The 14,310-nt window shown below is 45.8% G+C and overlaps 1 protein-coding gene across 5 annotated transcripts; it reads right to left on the bottom strand.

The window, feature by feature from the left end:
- Positions 1-508: 508 nt before the first annotated feature.
- Positions 509-13,181, bottom strand: GTF3C6 (general transcription factor IIIC subunit 6). Of its 5 annotated transcripts, none has more exons than XM_050951436.1 (6): positions 12,813-13,181; positions 6,276-6,350; positions 4,105-4,168; positions 3,902-3,946; positions 3,667-3,780; positions 509-1,116 (listed from the first exon to the last, which is right to left on the bottom strand). In XM_050951436.1, exons 1-6 carry the CDS (start codon positions 12,849-12,851, stop codon positions 812-814), a joined length of 642 nt encoding a protein of 213 aa, XP_050807393.1. In that variant the 5' UTR covers positions 12,852-13,181; the 3' UTR covers positions 509-811. The 5 variants fall into 5 exon arrangements, with proteins under 5 accessions (XP_050807393.1, XP_050807392.1, XP_050807396.1 ...); XM_050951435.1 differs by having other exon boundaries at positions 6,276-6,353; XM_050951439.1 differs by having other exon boundaries at positions 6,276-6,356; positions 12,891-13,180.
- Between the last annotated feature and the right edge of the window lie 1,129 nt (positions 13,182-14,310).

A 14,310-nucleotide genomic window follows, 5' to 3' on the forward strand; every position in this document is an offset into this window, starting at 1 on the left:
GGTTTTGAAACTAACTAGTGTCGCTTTAGCAATACTATACATAAAGTCAAGTCTATATCAATGAATGACAGGTGCAAGCTGGACAAAACAGGGTTAAGTGAGGTTCTAGTAAACTCAATGAGATGTTACAATAAAATTAAGTAAAGAATAAGTTTCGCCTTCTGTTGACAGAACAAGATTAAAACCCTATATCACTCGCAGACTTCAACTGATTGAAACATCCTGACCAGAAGTGGTCTCCTATTGGGGACCATACGGAGTGGAGGGAGGAAAAAAAATAGGCTATCAAAAACAACTAAGATGTGTTTCATATGGTGCCTACCAATCTTATCAAATCGGTCACTTGTATAGCATTTCCTGAAAGGAATGTCCACATGGGTAAGGACTAGGGTGACCAGATAGCAAGTGTGAAAATCGGGACAGAGGGTGGGGGAGCCTATATAAGAAAAAGCCCCAAATATCAGGACATCTGGTCACCCTCGTAACGACATGAAACCCCAAGCTGAAATTATAACTGAAAATATCAAGGCTTTATTTTGCAACGGATATCTTACAAAGAAAATATTTACTTTTACTGATATTCATGGATGTGCAATGCATCAGAGTTTTTTAATGGTGTCTCCTCATTTAGTTATTTGTTCCTGGTCTTCAGCTCAGAGGTAAATAAAGACCCTAGCTTGAAATGCATGTTTTGCACTCACTGTTAATTACTCACATAAAGTGGAGGTCAAGTTGAGGTGACTTTAAAAATTTGGTTCATAATATTAACTAACTCCATTAATCCTCACTTCTGGACGCTGCAGACTTGACATCACCTAGGAGCATCATCTACGGTAATGTCCTGGGCACTTCCTGAAGGAGAGTTCTCTGCTTTAGAGGCAGGGCTATCAATGAGAGGAGTAGAGTCATCCATTTCCATGCTATTCTGCTTCTCCAGTTCGTTATTTAGGTCAGAGTACCCTCTGTCATTGACCTCTCCCTCCAACTTGTCTGCCAATTTGTCCTGGGCCTGAGCTGACTCCTCAGAATCTTCATTTTGGTGCAGAAAACTACAAATCATATTAGGTCTGCTGTATGAGAAATCTTTGTCTTTAATCTGTAACCACTCCACACCACCTGCTCAGAAAAAAAAAGAGAGGAGAGACTTTAACAGCAAGACAATATATTTTCTTAGTTTCACGAGTTTATTGTTTTAGCCTCAAAAAATAACTAGAAATATGCAACAAAGGTAATGTTATGTTTGAGGAAAACCATCATTACATATGAGGTGGTGTGTGCCGTAAGCTTCTGCTACAAAAAGACTTGAGAGAAGGAAAGGAAACTTCTGTGACCCGTTTTCCAAACTGGAGACAGCAAAATCTCTCCCAAATGTCCTTACTTCCTGCTGCTGTTTTCACTAGGATCCTCATATGCTGAAGTGAGGAGAAAAATTCGTAGTTAAGACAAATAGCAGCTTAATTTTCACTGTCCTGAAGCAATACAGCATAAAACTCTGAGGGGCAGAAGGTTTGTTTGCTTGCTTATACTGGTTTTTGTCTCCAGTATAACAATTTTTCTAAGAACTGAGGGAGGGTCTTCAGAATCCCCACCATACAGATGATTTCTAATCAGCCATTTTCATTTGTTTTGCATTTGAGAGCTACATATCAGAACTATTGTTCTCCTAGCTGAGCAGGGCCCCCAATAAGCCCTTGGCTCCACTGCTTCTTCACATCAGCCAGTGTTTCCTATTAGATGACCCAACACCTGTCCACCTCCAACACACCACCTACTACTGCTGACTCCTGAGTATTTTCGACTTACACAGATACCAAGAATCGAAATATGGTCTCCCATGTGCTGTGTAAAACCACCAGCTAAGCCCATTACATTTTTAAAATTTGGTAATATATCAATTTTTATGGTACCTATTGCTATCACAAATGGGGCCACTCAATTACAGTACACTTCAAGAGATTAAAACCAATAGTACATCAAAGCAATGAGGGCTGCTTAATGGGGATGGTATTTCCCCCTTAATGGGGATGCCTTCTGTTGATTTACTGGCATTTGAGTTGTGTGTGTGTCTCTCTCATGCTGATTCTGTTTGTTTATCTAACAGCTTTCCATTCTTCCACAGCAGTGATACATAAAAATAAATGGTACAAAGTTGTAAAGGTCAACATTTCCTTGCCTAATCCAAAAGAATAACTGGGATAGGAATAACATTTTTCAAGAATATAGATCTTTATCTTTGAGCTGAGTCTCACCATACATTCAGGAGTTGAGGCCACTAGTTTTTGTGGTTGTTGAAGGTTCCCTGAAAGTTAGGGCTGTGTCTTGGTTAACTATGTCTAAGTATCTCTGGGATAACTAAAAACTATTATTTAGCAGGATAATCCTTTTCCAGTTCCTATTTATCTTAGAATTAGTGCATTTATGATGACAGAAAATCCCACTTGCATTATAAATAACAGGAGGGGGAAATCCTTTTAATTCAAAGGTTGGTTTTCCAATTATTTATAATACCAGCGAAATAGTGGATCACACAGACATTAGTTTACCATTCTTTGGTATTTATTTTGTACTGTGCCAACACTGTTGTATCTAGGTGCCACACAGCACCTATGCAAGTTCCAAAACTGTTTCCATATGATTCAAGATGCTGAGAATATATTTTAGTGATGCAGAATGAAGATTTGTTAATTTAAGTTTAGAATATCAAATAACTTTTGATGGAACATGGCATCTGAGAATGTCTAAGAATGACTACTAATGAAAAGTGGTACAGCAGGTCTGTAGATCAGTTTATTAAAAACAAGTACTGCAAATACAGATTACTAATGGGACTCGTATTTCTTCCCTCATGTACGTATGCTCTTCAGAAGTCACACATTCTCAATACAGTAATCAAAATGTGTCAAGTGGCGAATGCATGAATACTAAGTGTTTGTCATGTGCAAGCATTGAATTGCTTGTGAGGAAGCTTGAGAATTCAATTAGAACATTTCCTACAGTGGCTTTGTTTTAATTAAGCAACTATATTACACTAACTTTTAAAATGAATGATTTCTTAATAAATCAATAGGTAGTATTAGGTAGGGAGAGGAAATGTTACATCTTATGGGTAAAAGTCACCCCCCATCTGTGATCAGACCTTCACATCTAGATCGTTCGCAAGATGACTTTTTAATACCATAAAATGTAATCTTCCAGTTGAATATGTATAAATTTAGCATAAAATGGCTCTTTATTCTTAACCCTGTGTATGAGCAGAATAAGACATTGCTAGGAGCAGTATTGCTGTAAATATCTAAATACAGAAACAGCATTGACTTCCGGCCTAGAGATAAAAGGCAAAATTTAATCTTATTGTGAAATGGTACAACATCATTGAAGCAAGTGCACCAGAACTTCACTTGCCTACAGAATGCATATCAAAATGGAAAGTAGTTTGGCCAAAATCACAGGAAGCTTTACAAATAGCTAAAATTAATTCTTAGTTCAGTTAATTTGTTTATATATCATCTGTTGTTTAAGAATGGAAAGCTTGTATCCTTTAATGCCCTGGATGCTTACTGGCACTAAATGGTCAAACTAATTTCTGTCTCCAGCTTGGTATCAAAGATAAGATTTAGTCCCAGTATGATCTCACATCTTCCCACGTATAGGACCAGGTGCACTAACCTACGCTCTCTTCTCCTTCCTTCTTTTCAGTCAGAAGCGTCCGTGTCATATTCAGCTTCTTCACCGTGTGGCACTTGTATTTCAGCTGTAGTTTTTGGTTTCCTTCTGCGTCCACTATAAATAAATTAATTGATTCATTTTAGTGAACATCCACATCATCTGAAACATGAAAATTATCTGAACCTTACAGCTTCAGCTCAGTTACAAGCCAGAACATACAAGATATATCACTTACCATGCTCTGCATTTTCTTCAAACACCACGCAGGTTCCAAGGGTATCTATGGAGAACAAAGGATATTTAGCTGAGAAATAACAGAGGTTATTTGCCAAGGGCCCAGTACTTCAAAAAGCTGAGTGCTGGATCAGTATCTCTCATGATTGGGTCCTGCATGTCACACTGAAAATGAGAGGTTTCATCCATATAATCTTATCCTACCTTCATACTCCCCAGCAAAGACATATCTGTCCACTTGCAAAATGGGCCTCTCTGTGTCTATTCCCTATGAACAAGGAGAGACAGAAATTACACTGAAGTCATGCTTCAGCTAGACAAGGCAAGGCACCAAGACTAGAGAAAACAACTGGTAAACTGGTATGACAAGTACAGTAAAGCCAACATTATATACAGATTCCCTGAAATGGTATATGCAGTACAAGACAAAAAATGAACATGGAATGCAAACTAGCAATAGTAAATCAAGTCTATTCTATCACACTGTTTATTTTTCTCACTATACTAATCTCATACGCAAAGCAAACTTTATTTTCAGTTTACAGACTCAAAATCTTCCTAAACTGTGAGATTTAGATGAAACAGATATACAGTATATCTCAGACAATTAGGTAAGCAAATGAGAAAGGTGTGCAGGAGAAAAAAAGGTTGCACAGTACACCAACACCTAAACAGCACGCAGACACATTACCAGTCCAATAGCAGTGATAGGAAGCTATTATTTATATGCAACCAGCAGATCTCTGAAAATAAAGGGACACTGTCAACTTAACATCAAGTAAATTTCTAAAAGTGAGTTAAAAGTGGTTTCCAGCACTAGTCCTGCTTCTGTTTCCTTCTTCAAGTTTTTGTGGTTTTACAATCACTTTCCCCTATTTTTAAAGTGTTTTTCTCCTCTCATTTCTGTGAGAGTGTCTCACAATCAACAGGGAAGTGACTATACAAACAAAATAGTGAACCGGACTAAACACAAAATGCTGTGAAACGAAGTAAACAAATAAATATTTTGGGGTGACAACTTCTTTCAATCATAGTAACTTTAGATGTTATATTAATTATACTCCGTACATGACTGTAAAGCAAACACTATTTTTCAGTTGATGGTGTCCCACTGACTGAATCCTTTTAAAAAGTCTTTGACCTGGAAAAGGCTATAGCATGTAGAGGCAAGAGGCAGTTGCCAGAAGTCCAAAGGAGCATAAACTAACCTGTATTCAATCTCCCATTTATTAACAGCTTTTAAAAAGTACTGTATGTAATTGCCTCAGGGAAAACAGTATTTTAACTCAGAGTTTTATATTACTAAGTTTACTTGCATGGAAAATAAATTAATCTCTAAGGGACAAAACCTTTATCTAGTTTCCGGGCTGCACGCTGGGGGATTTGTGTGTGGACAAGAGGGTGGAAGAAATCCTTATTCTGGCTGCAGTTCAGTACAAAATCTATTTCATTGCCATTAATGCAACTTCAGGTTTACAATAGCTTCTGTGGCTCCTGTGCATTCATTTTGGGAGTGCGTTTTCTTTGGGTTGGGGCCTGGGGAGGCATGGTTTGAAGGGGGAGGGCAGAGACAGCCAGAGGATCTACTGAGTATATGCCTTCCCAAAGCCCACTTGCACGCAGGGATGCTGGAAGTCCCCACTGAACATAGCCTTGCAGTACAGAGGTTGGGACCCTTGCATGATGTTCCAAAATCCTGCCCTCCCTTCTGCAACAGAACCTCATAAGTTGTGCTGGCTCTGAGCACTTCCAACTATACAGGGCATAGGGACAAGATTTATAATCTAACAGGTTATTGGCTCTTCCTGCTTATTCTTCATACAGAATCACAATCCTCAGTTTGTAGGAAACACCCCTTTCCTGAGCATCTCACACTAGCTAGTTTAGGCAAGTTCCCACCAAGTGTGCTGGTTTGTGTGGATCCCATTCTTAGGCATCTCTCCCTTCATGAATTTTATAGGGAACCTACGTACCTAACCTGTTCTTTGTGGATTCCACTGGGTGGCTACACATGCAAAGGTTAGGAGTTCAACCTCTAAATCCCTTTATGGGTCTGGGCATAAGTGACTCACAAGCCTTAGCCACCTCTGATTTAGGTCCTTAAGTCACTTGGGTGTTTTTGGAAATTTTACCCTAAATTTTGCCTAAGGGGATATTCACAGGCCAAAGGGAACTTTTGATATGCATTCACATTGTCCACTAATGTTAATTGATCTGTGCACAGACCACGGGCAGCTTATCGCCCATATAGTCTGCATATTTCTGCACTAAGGATTTGATCCAAAGCCCACTGAGTTCAATGAGGCCCTAAAATTTCTTCTAGTTCACAAAAATAAAAACTTGCCTCTTTGCTAATATGTTGTAGTCAAACTCACCAAAATCTTGCATTTGTTTTCACATTTTTCTAGGAAGTCTGAATCAATAATTCCAGATAATTCCACCATGACCAGCTGCTCCTGCAAAATAAACGTATAAAGCTCACGCATCCTATATTTAGAACACTAAATAAACGAACTCTAACACGAACACAAATGTGTCTATTACTTTGCTATTAGAACAGACCACCCTCAAAACTAGAACTGTAGAACCAAAATTTGACCTACATTTTTGTTTGCAAAACACCACAAAGACATTGCTATACTAGAGCAAAATAATATCCAACTAGTATACATTCTGTCCATGTCACCAAAACTGCAACTGAATTTGAAGGTTGTTTGTATTCGACCTCAGATAGTGTTCAGTTTGTACCTGGAAGAATAAAGACGGACAGCCCTTATAATTTTATGCTAGCTAGTGTAACAGCACATTTTATACTTATTCATATTTTTAATTAAATCTTACACTGCTTCAACATTATATACTGTAGCAGTGAATTTTATAGGTTAATTATAAAGTTTAATTTGTTTCCCTTTTATCTGTTTACAGTGTGTTGCCTTTCCATTTAATTTGTTCTTGTAATTCCCTACTTTGAGGGGACAGGCAGTATAGGAGGAGAAAATGGTGTTGACTGATTCTTGCGGGTCTTTTTCTGAAGATAAAAGATAGATGACCAATTTTCATGACGCATTTTACAATAATGATCAATGAATACACAATTTAATTTTAAAAGTGTGGCAAAGGAAATATTGCAAGTTTGATTTTACAGCTTATGAGTAGCTATGACACTTTTTTTAAAGGTTATGGTAAAATAATGTGACAGTATCAGTATTATTTTCAAAGTTCTTCCTCCTATATAACAAAGTATTTTTTCCAGTTTCAGTTGTCTACATGTAACAATCTGGCTTTGCCATCACAGTTCTCTACTATCACAAAAATAAACATCTCAAATAAAAATCAACTTTGTTATAACTGGAAAATTTTTAAAACATGACTCCATTGGAGAGGCAATGCAGTGCAATGGATAAAGTACCAAATGGACTTGGGAGACTTGAGTTCTACTTCGCTCTCTACCACTAACTTTCTGTGACCTTGGGCAGTCATTTCGCCTCCCTGTACCTCGGTTTCCCCGTTCCACTCTTGGAGTATCTTGTGTAAGCTTTTTGGGGGAGGGACCATCTCGTACATTTGTACAGTGCCTACCACAACTGGGACCTGATCTCAGTTGTGCACTCTAGGTATTATCGTAATACAAATAACACTAGTTCCAGTATCCTGTGTGAAATGAACTGGTGTCAGTCCATTTCCTAGCTGACTGGTGTCCACATTATAAAAGCCACTATCATAACCTGCATTCTTCTAGGGCCTCAAAGGCTTGCTGCTTTACACTATAAAATGTTACCATTTGTAAATCATCAAAAGTATGCTTATAAAATTTGCAGATGACACCAAGCTGGGAGGGCTTGCAATTACTTTGGAGAATAGGCTAGGCTAGACCTTAGCGTCCAAAATATGGGTGTTAGTATGAAAACTTCCAAGCTTAGTTACCAGCTGGGACCTGGTAATTGCTGCCACCAGCCAGGAATTATACAGTGCCTAGCTCATTGTGGTCTCCCCAAAACCTTCCCTGGGGGACCCCAAGACTCAGATTCTTTGAGTCTCACAACAAAGGGGAATAAACCATTTCTCTTCCCCCTCCTCCCCTCCAAGTGTTCCCTCCCTGGGTTCCTGGAGAGATATACAGAAGCAAGCTCCGTGAATCTAAACAAAGGGATTTTACCCTCCCTGTTTGAAGTCCTGGAAACACAAGTACCGAGAGAGAGCTAATCTCTCTTCCCCCTCACCCAGAGGGTATGCAAAGTCAGGCTTAGTAAATCTAACACAAAGAGATTTTCCCCCTGACTTCTTCCTCCCACCAATTCCCTGGAGTCCCCACTAAAGAAAAACTCCAACAGGTCTTAAAAAAAAAGCTTTATATAAAAAGAATGAAAAAGGACATAAAATATAGTCTCTGTATAAGATGACAATATACAGGGTCAATTGCTTAAGAAAAAAAGTGAATAAACAGCCTTATTCCAAAAGAATACAATTTAAAACATTCCAGCAACTACACACATGTAAATACAAAAAAACAATATAAACCTATTGTCTTACTATCCTTGTACTTACAACTTGGAAACAGAAGATTAGAAAGCCTGGAGATAGAAGAATCACTCTCAGAGCCGAGAGGGCACGGGCACAGACACAAGACAAAGAACAAAGAACTCACACCCAAAACTTCCCTCTACCCAGATTTGAAAAAGTCTTGTTTCCTGATTGGTCCTCTGGTCAGGTGTTTCAGGTTACTGTTTGTTAACCCTTTTATAGGTGAAAGAGACATTAACCCTTAGCTATCTGTTTATGACAAGGATGAGAATTCAAAATTACCTTGACAAATTGCAGAATTAGTCTGAAATCAGTAAGATGAAATTAAATAAAGACAATGAAAAGTATTGCACTTAGGAAGGAAAAATCAAATGCATAACTACAAAATGGGAAATAGTAGTAGTTCTGCTGAAAATGGTTTCGGGGTTACAATGGATCACAAACTGAATGAGAGCCAACTACGTGTTGCAGTTGCAAAAAAGGCTAATATTCTGAGGTGTATTAACAGGAGTTTCACATGAGAGGGACAGGAGATAACTATCCCTTTCTACTTGGCACTAGTGACCTGGCCTCAGCTGGAGTATTGTATCCAGTTCTGGGCACCGCACTTCAACAAAGATGTGGATAAACTGGAGAGAGTCAAGGTGAAAGCAACAACAATCTAAAAGGTTTAGAAAACTTGACCTATGAGGAAAGGTTAAAAAAACCTGAGCATGTTTACTCTAGAAAAAAGAAGGGTGGGGAATCCTGATAACAGTTTCTAATATGCAAAGGGCGGTTACAAGAGGACAGTGATGGATTGTTCTCCATGTCCACTTAAGGTAAGGTAAGAAATAATGGGCTTAATTAGCAGCAAACGAGATGTAGGTTAGCTAATAGGAAAAACTTTCTAATAACAAGACTAGTTAACTTCTAGAATAGGCTTCCAGAGGAGGCTGTGAAATCCCCATCAGCAGAGGCTTTTAAGAAAAAGTTAGACAAATATCTGTGAGGGAAGGTCTAGGTTTACTTGATCCTATCTTAGCACTGGGGGCGGGACTAGGTCAGGGATTCTCAACATTTTTCTTTCTGAGGCCTCCCTTAACTGCTATAAAACTTCAGGGCCCAGCAGTGGCAGGGGAGGTCTCAGGGCAGGGGCCTTAGGCATACGTGTAGTTTGACTTCTATTGGGGAACAGGGAGGGAGTGCCACCTCCACCCCTTAACTCATCTCACCAGGCCACCCAGCCTGTCCGGGTTGGGGGGGAGGGGAACAGACAACCAAAAGCTATAATTCAAAGGCAGAGGGCTTAGCTCAAAAAGTTTGAAAACAGCTTAGGGTGCAGACAGTGTAGCTCAAGATGCAGGGAGGGTGTAGCTGGTGCTGTGTGCACATAGGCATAGGCCCTGACTCCGTGGGTGCTCTGGGGCTGGAGCACCCACAGGGAAAAACTACTGGGTGCTCTGCACCCACCGGCAGCCAAGCTCCCCCCTCCAAGCCCCCTTCTCCACCCCCCACATGCAGTGCCAGCGCTTCCCTTCACCCTGCTGCCTAACAGCTGCTTAATGGTGTTTAGGACTTTCCAGGAGGGAGGGGGAGGAGTGGGGATGCAGCCTGCTCGAGGAGGAGAAGAGGCAGGGCAGGGGCAGGGACTTGGGGGAAGAGGGTGGAATGGGGGCAGGGACTTTGGAGAAGGGGTGAAATGGGGGCAGGGTGAGGGCAGTGCAGGGGCAGGGTTGAGCACCCACTGGGAAGAGGGGAAGTCAATGCCTATGCACACATGGGGTGGCTAGGTGCAGGGAGGGGATAGCTTAGGGTACAGGGAGAGGGGTAGTTGGAACTGTGTGTGTAGGGAGAGGAATAGCTCAGTGCAGGGAGAAGGGTGCTAGGGGCGGTGTGCAAGCAGGGGGTAGCTCAGGGTGTAGTGAGAGGGGTATTAAGGGCTGTGTGCTGTGAGGACTCCCCTATGATCCTTGTTCCTGGAGAGGTCTGCCAGCCATACAGTCAGGTCTCCCCACCTGGGTGGGCTCTTACCAGCTGCCTCTACAGGAGCAAAAGGGGCTGGGAGCTGAGGAGCAGCTTCAACCTGGGGAACCAGAAGGAGAGGAGGGAACGCTGCTCCTGCCTGCTCCATGGCACCAGCGAGAGCAGCAGCAGCTGCCTCACACTGCCTGGCTCCAGCTTCCCACCTCTGACCTGGCCAGGGAGAGGAGATGGGCGAGGGGCTGCCCCAGGGCTGCTGTGCTCTTGTGCTGCAGGTTTTTTTTTGGCGGGAGGGGAACAATGCCCTCCATGTCCCCAACTCCGCCCATGGGCTCAGGGCTTCTGCCGCACCGGGAGTACCAGGGCTCTGGGATTCAGCCCCATGCCTCCCAGCTTCAGCCCTGTGGGGGAAACCGGTGAGGCACCAGGGATCGGGGCTTCAGCTGCAGGGCTCCACGGCTCCCTTGAAAGGGCTCACAGACCCCTGGTTGACAACTGCTGGACTAGATGACCTCTTGAGGTCCCTTCCAGCCCAACATTTCTATGAGTCTGTGCTAACTTGACAAGGTAGCAGATCCATAGGTTATTCCTGAGGGCATTCTGCGCCAAAAAAATAAAAATTATGTGCATAATATTTTAAAATTCTTTAAGCTTTATTTGTTAATAAATAAATGCAGAGGCTCCAGCATGGCAGAGGGGAGCACAGGCCATTGGCTGCACGAAGCTGGGAGATCACCTGCAGCATCCACACTCCCAAGACATGGCCTCAGCAGTGAGGCTACACCTGACCCTGACACAGCACAAGACCAGGTCTGCCCCAGAAACACCCTAGGGCCCTGTTCTTTTGTGCCAGGTGCACCAGTTGTGGGGCAGGCAGGATCTCAGTGTGAGGGGATCCAGGTGTGGAGTGAGAAGGTTGTGTGTGGGACAATCTGGGTGCAGGCAGCTCAGTGGGGGGTCTAGGTATGGGGGGATCTGGCTGCACAGAGGCTCGTTTGGGAGTGGGGTGTTTCCAGGTGTAGGGGCAACAGGACTCTACAAGGGCTTTGAGGTGAAGGTGGCTGGAGCTCAGCAGAGAGGTCTGGAAGCTGGGGGTGTGGGGGTCTGGGTGCAGCTAGGTGGGGGTCAGTGGTGTGGGGGTCTGAATCTGGGGGTTCAGGGTGATGCAGGGCATCAGGGTGGGGGGTTGGGTGCAGGCAGCCTAGTGGACAGTGGTCTAGGTGCAGGTATCCGGAGGCAAAGGTTCTGGGTCCAGGTGGACTCCAGATATAGGAACTGAGGTTCAGTGGGGTGTTTTTGGGTATGGAGGGCTAGGGGAGTTCTGGATGTACTGCATGTGTCTGGATATGGGAGGTCTGGATGCACAGGGGTTGGGTGGATGAGCAAACAGCTCCCCATACAGTGGCCCCTCCCCCCACAGCTGAGGAGTGATGGGGGCAGTAAGCAGGGGAGGATGCTGAGCTTCTTACAGCTGGGGGAGGTTTCTAGGGATGGGTCTGACACAGCCTCGGCCACTCCTTGCAGGAGAAGAGGAAGTCCCATCCTCTCCTGCTTCCAGCCCAGACAGGACTAGCAGGTGATCCTGGCTTAGGGTAAGAGCCACTGGCTGGGGTGTTCCCACCCCCGCAGTGCTTTACCTCTCTGCCAGCTACTCCAGGTGACTGAAACAATGTCCCTGTGCTACTAGGGAATGGCCTGACTGCTCTTGTAGCTTCCCTTTCCCTGAAAGAAATCTGTGGGGAAAATTAATTCTGTACACATGCACTGGCATAGAATTCCCCCAGGAGTAACAGGTAGTAGCAGTGAGTTTGAAGCAGGCTCAACCAAGCCCAGCTTTGTACCAGCTAACCCAAGAGGGAACAGGCAGTATGACATCAAAGCAATGTACTGTCTCGCTATCATTTTCACACAGCAGCAGCATATCTGCGATCACCACACCTGCTCCCAGCAGCGTTCAGTCTTGATTCCAATACGCGCTGCAGGCCAGCCCAGAGAAAGCAAAGACTGAAGCGCGGGGAGCATGACTGCCGCCTTGCCCTAGGGTGGGGGCACAGCCACAGGGCTGTGCGGGGACGCAGGCAGCGCTGATGACCAATCTGGTGTAAATATTGCGGGAAAATAGGAGTGAGGGCTCCCGCTCACCCTCTGTCATTGACACCTCACTGTCCCGCCGTGCCCAGCGCCGCTTCCCGCCTGGCCAGACACTCTCCGGGGCCAGCCCCGCCCCGCCCGGGGCTCTGGTGCTAGACAGGGTGCAGCAAGGGGAGGAAGCGCCGGGGATCGCAGCCTCGGGCTGCCCGACGCGAGCCCCCGGCAGGAGGGGCAGCCAAACACCACCGCCGCCACTCATCAGGCCTGGCAGCAGCGAGAAGCCGGAGCACAGACGCAGACACTTGATACCTGCACCGTTGTTGGGGACTCCTACCCACCTCCTCCTGCTCCTCCTCCGCTCCCGCCACCGCCGCCATGTCCCGCACCCCGCCGCGAGCCAGAGCCTCAGCGCGTACCACGTGACCCTGCCGCCGCCATCTTAGATGCGGGAAGGTCCCGCCCTCGCAGGCTCAAGTCCGATCCTCCCCGGCGGGAGGGGGGCCCGGAGCAGCGAAGTCCTGCTCCAGCCACTTGCTAGGGCAGGGAACGGGCTGCAGCCCGCAGGGCGCGGGGAGGCGGTTTGCTGGAGGTTTCATCCGGCCCCAGGGTCGTCTGCGGGGAGATTCCAAGTGTCTCTTGGCTCCCACCAGGCCGAACTGGCCCCGGCTAGCGCTTGGCAGTCCCGGGCGGCCCTGTGGGCGGAGGGGCTGGGCCTGGCCGGCAGGGGAGGGGCGTTCTTGAGTGCCAGGCGAGCGGTGGTTGGAGGGAGGGAGAGCGGGACTGCGGAGGGGGTGAGAGCCGGGAGACGCAGGCGAGGGCCGGGGCAGTCAGCCGGCATCAGGGCGATATGGCCTCAGGGCTCTCTCCACAGCAGGGGGACAGCGGGAGACACAGACTCACTGGGGGGCTGGTCCTAGGCTGTGAGCTGCCTCCCGGAGGCCTGGGGGCCATCCCAGACCTCAGCACAGTTGGTGCCCAGTGATCTTAACGTGATATGTCTACAGAGCCACTGCTGCCCAGCTTTGTGTCCCTAGTCGTGCAGCCACACAGCCCATGTCTCTTGAGAACTCATAGTAGCCTCCTGCCTCTGCTCCTGGCTGGGGGCCACGTGAGCTGGGTTAGTATAGAAGAAGGGTCGGCAGCCTTTCAGAAGTGCTGTGCTGAGTCTTGATTTATTCACTCTCATTTAAGGTTATGTGTGCCAGTCAGGAGCGGCGCCAGGGTTTCTGACGCCCTAGGCAGACGGCCATTTCGCCGCCCCCCGCGGGTCCGGTGGACCTACCGCAGTCATGCCGGCGGACGGTCCGCTGCTGGAAAGGCTCCGGTGGAGCTGCCGCAGTCATGCCGGCGGACGGTCCGCTGCCGGAAAGGCTCCGGTGGAGCTGCCGCAGTGATGCCGGCGGGCAGTCCGCTGGTCTAAAGGCTCCGGTGGACCTGCCGCAGGCATGACTGCAGTAGGTCCACCGGAGCCTTTAGACCAGCGCACCATCCGCCGAAATGACTGCGGCAGCTCCACTGGAGCCTTTCCAGCAGCGGACCGTCCGCCGGCATGACTGCGGTAGGTCCACCGGACCTGCGTGCCGCCCCCCGGGCAAAATAGCGCCCACCCCAAAATTCTGGTGCCCTAGGCCATTGCCTAGGTCGCCTAAAGGGTAGCGCCGGCCCTGGTGCCAGTAATACATTTTAACATTTTTAGAAGGTCTCTTTCTATAAGTCTATAATATGTAACTAAACTATTGTTGTATGTAAAGTAAATAAGGTTTTTAAAATGTTTAAGACACTTAATTTAAAATTAAAATGCAGAGCCCCCTGGACCAGTGGCCAGGACCTGGGCAG

Source organism: Gopherus flavomarginatus, chromosome 4 (genome assembly GCF_025201925.1).
Source record: "Gopherus flavomarginatus isolate rGopFla2 chromosome 4, rGopFla2.mat.asm, whole genome shotgun sequence".
NCBI classification, from domain to species: Eukaryota; Metazoa; Chordata; order Testudines; family Testudinidae; genus Gopherus; species Gopherus flavomarginatus.